The following is a 3848-nucleotide window of genomic DNA, read 5'->3' as shown; positions in this document are numbered from 1 at the left end:
ACATAATGGAGGAGGGTTTCCCAACTGGCAGCCCGTGGGTAGTTTTATTTGGCCTCACACGTTTTCTGAGCAAAGAAATAGAACAAAAAGACTAAAAATCAGCTCCAATCGATTTTAATTTGGGGAATCTGTTCCCAAGTATTCCCACGCTTAATAGACAGACGTGATCACATACAAATGTAAGCAATGGTTATGTTTTAATCAAACATTCTGTTTGCGTTTCTTGCGGTCAATTTGCAATCTACGCATTTGTAATTATGTTACCACGACCATCCACTCAAGAAAACAAATCAGCCCGCGACTGAATAGTTGATGATCCCTGTACTAGAGTATCTTCCTCAGGATGTAAGTTAAGGTTAACGTGGATGGAAATCTGACACTGTTTATCTTAGGGTCTCTGGTCACCTGCCTGTGATGACGTCCAATATGCTCTTTGAAATGGTCTCATGATAAAATGTGTGTAATTATTACATTAAATTAACATTTTAGTCAAACTACAGACTAAACATACATTTCTTGACAAACATATCAAACACAAAAGCTCTACTAATATGCTATGACGATAGCCTGTAAGAATTGCATCAAAGATCCACCATGCCAACCCTTAAAATATTATTTTTTGTCTGAGATACAACTCACCAATGTTTTATTAGAATAAATACAAATATACATATTATATACACATAATAGTCTACTATGTACATACAATTTCATGTGGAAAAATAAGAACTGAAATAGAGTGGATCAACGGCCATCATATTTACACCGATAAGAATGATATCAAGCATCGTATGACAACCACTAAGGAGGTACAACTTTGACGTTGGGTTGAACCCTGAAGGATTTAGCGTCACTGTTTAAAAAAAAAAAATGTTTCAACAAATAAAACATGTATTCACAGTTAACATAAAATGAACGTACGAATAGGCCTACATCATTTAACCAGGGGAAACCAAGGATATTTCCAGTACTTCTTCTCAGACTGAAAGTAGCATCTCATGGCCCGGAGGTCGTCTGGTGTTGCAGAATTCGTGATGAACCATGGTAGACTAAGTGCCAGTAGTGTAATGGAAGTCTGTGCAGTGACAGTCTGAGATGCACTCAGATTGGGGAGATATGTTTCTCCTCTGACGCTGATGCAGGGGATAAAGATTCCTCGTCCTCAGATCTTGGGTAATCCATGTGACCGCTTGCGCACTTACAACCGTTGTGCGCGCTCCTCTGTGTGCCCTTGCCCTCCTTCTTGTGTTTCACCCTCCGGTTCTGGAACCAGATTTTCACCTGTTTCTCCGAGAGGTTCAGATAAGTTGCTATTTCAATTCTTCTGAGCCTGGAAAGATACATGTTGGAGGAGAACTCCCTCTCCAGTTCCAATAGTTGTGTGCTGGTGAAAGCCGTGCGCATTCTCTTGCCATTCTGGATGTGACTGCTCTCAGAGGCGCCTGATGGAGACACGACAACAATTTAGCCAACCATTATAGTTCTATTCCAAATTTCTAACACTGCAGTACATGTTTTATGCAATACATTGCATTGGTTTTACTGTGCGTAATTGGATATACTAAATAACTAACAGACATGATGTAGTGGTTCAATTAAAATGTGTCGTTCTAATTTCAAAGGTTTAATTGACAGGTTGTTATATTGCAGATACAGGTGGTCAGAGAGCACATAGTCTTACCTATGGAGAGACAGTGGTAACTCATGGGGTCTGTGACGCTGTACATGGGCTTGTAGACAGGCGTGCAGACAGGGCGTGCAGACGTGTGCGCAAGTGGCGGAGACTGTTGGTGGTGTGATATCCTCTGACAATATTGGGGCTCCGCTCTCGGGAACTGACTCTTCAGCATCGAAATGCCGCTGCGGGGAGAGTGGAGGTGGGACGTGACGCAAAGCGGGCAGACGCAGAAAGTGCCGCTTTTCCTGGACGGGCACACTGGCGCGGTGACCGTCATCATGGTGGGCGAGTGCATACTGATGGGGAAGAGGAAGTCTTGTCGTGGATGCTCGTTAAGAGGTATGGGTCGCACCGTGTCCTTGATAATCAAAGAGTCGACATAAAATGACCTAGACATGGCTGCAGAACGATACGCGGTCAGTATTGATCCTTGCACAAGATGTTGGCCGTTTTGTCATCTGAAGCCCTCGGGATCTCGGAAGGTGCTTATGTTTGATAGTTAAACAAAAGGGACCCCGGAGAGGGCTGGCCCTAGCGTCACCCACGTGCGCACCCGGCTCAGTATGCTCTTCTGCAAAACCACGTGATGCCTCAGAGAACTTCCAATCAAAATTTCCACATTCGCTAATTTTACCACAAATGAAAAGCCATGTTAATTACAAGTCACACAAAAACATAATGTGATTGAGCAAAGTTAGTTAGCAAAGTCATATTTATCTAGTATCATCAGCTGCCTTGGTGACGCGTGGGTGACCCATTTCGTTACACTCCCAATAACATAAGCTAACCATGTGTAAGTGACCAATACAATTTGATTTGATTTGAATAGTGCGCACTTCTGCAATGTTTCCCCAAAAATTGTCTGTAGGGCCTACACCTGTTCACGTTCGATTCAAAGGTGAATTTGATCGATAGGTTACATCTATTCATATAAGAGTAGGTCTATAGATAAAACTTAATTACAAACATCTGAAATAGCCTATTGGAGTTGAAAAACCCCAACCACCATATCAACCTCTATCATCATATCAATCGTCAGTCTCTAAATACAGCTCTCAGCAAACTGAGATACAAAAAACCCGCATTATCATCTAGAATGTGAGCAGTTGCTTTAGGGCTAAGGGTGAAATTTCCAAACGAATTATAATTCTGGTACTGTATAACCACAGACTTGATCGTCCATAACACTGTAGCAGGTTATTCGTGTTGATACAAAATTCCCATTATTGAGCAAATTATGCTTAGATATTTACTTTATAATTAACATAATTGTATTGCCCTATCCTTGTATATGGTGACAATAAGCGTCTACTTTATATGTGAAAGTTTATTTGTGGAAATGCTATTTAAGGTTGTAAATCTCGTGACTAAACGGACTAATAATTGTAGAATAATCATACACTGCATGCGTCCTTTTGGTAAAGATTTCGGGTCCAACGTTTAAGAATTATGAATGCCTGCCGTCTGGGTGGTGCCTATATGACAGTGATTAGGATTCAATTAGAAAGTGTTTGTTATGGTGGGTTTATGCCGGGTAAACAGGCAGCTATTTCAGAAATATGTTAATCCCTTATCTTGTGACAATAATTATCGAGTTTGATCTCCAGGCGGGTGAGTCACCAGTGGGTTTAACTTCTACTTTCATCTGCGGACAAACGCCCCGAACCTCCAGACAGAGCGCGGGAAGGCGAGCCGCGCGCGCCCTTTGCGAGTTTTAATGGCGCAAACATTACAGGCGCAAACATCCATTTAGCCTTTTGATCAAACAAATGGTAAGTAGGCCTACAAGCTACAATAGTTCAATTTAAGGATTACAATACGGAGGTCAAACTGGACTGACTATAAACAGCACCACGTTGGCTGCACATTTTCCTATTGAACTATGTCTCCAAGATCATACACTTATATTTTTGTGGGGTTTATGTCTGTTTTGCTCTACGTGTAAATTAGCTTTATAGGGAAGGGAACATGGTCAATTCGTTGTCTGTGTTTTTCTGCTAATTTGGGGGAGCAACCAGTGGGTGACCAGTGCTGATACGAATTGGCATCTTTAAACGAATTAGAATATGACTTTAAGATGGAATAAATGACAGAAAACAAACACGTCTGTCACGCAGACTGTAATTGCTTTAATAAAGTGAACACAGCGTATGACACGAGAGGCGCTCTG

The 3848-nt window shown here is 41.6% G+C and overlaps 1 protein-coding gene across 1 annotated transcript; it reads right to left on the bottom strand.

Annotated features, from left to right (window-relative positions):
* Positions 1-637: 637 nt before the first annotated feature.
* Positions 638-2138, bottom strand: gsx2 (GS homeobox 2). Its single transcript, XM_021599406.2, has 2 exons — positions 1682-2138; positions 638-1442 (listed from the first exon to the last, which is right to left on the bottom strand). Exons 1-2 carry the CDS (start codon positions 2073-2075, stop codon positions 1102-1104), a joined length of 735 nt encoding a protein of 244 aa, XP_021455081.2. The 5' UTR covers positions 2076-2138; the 3' UTR covers positions 638-1101.
* Between the last annotated feature and the right edge of the window lie 1710 nt (positions 2139-3848).

This window comes from Oncorhynchus mykiss, chromosome 30, assembly GCF_013265735.2.
Source record: "Oncorhynchus mykiss isolate Arlee chromosome 30, USDA_OmykA_1.1, whole genome shotgun sequence".
Classification (NCBI taxonomy): domain Eukaryota; kingdom Metazoa; phylum Chordata; class Actinopteri; order Salmoniformes; family Salmonidae; genus Oncorhynchus; species Oncorhynchus mykiss.
Note: the sequence above shows the minus strand (reverse complement) of the source record. Positions and strands in the feature narration are given on the sequence as shown.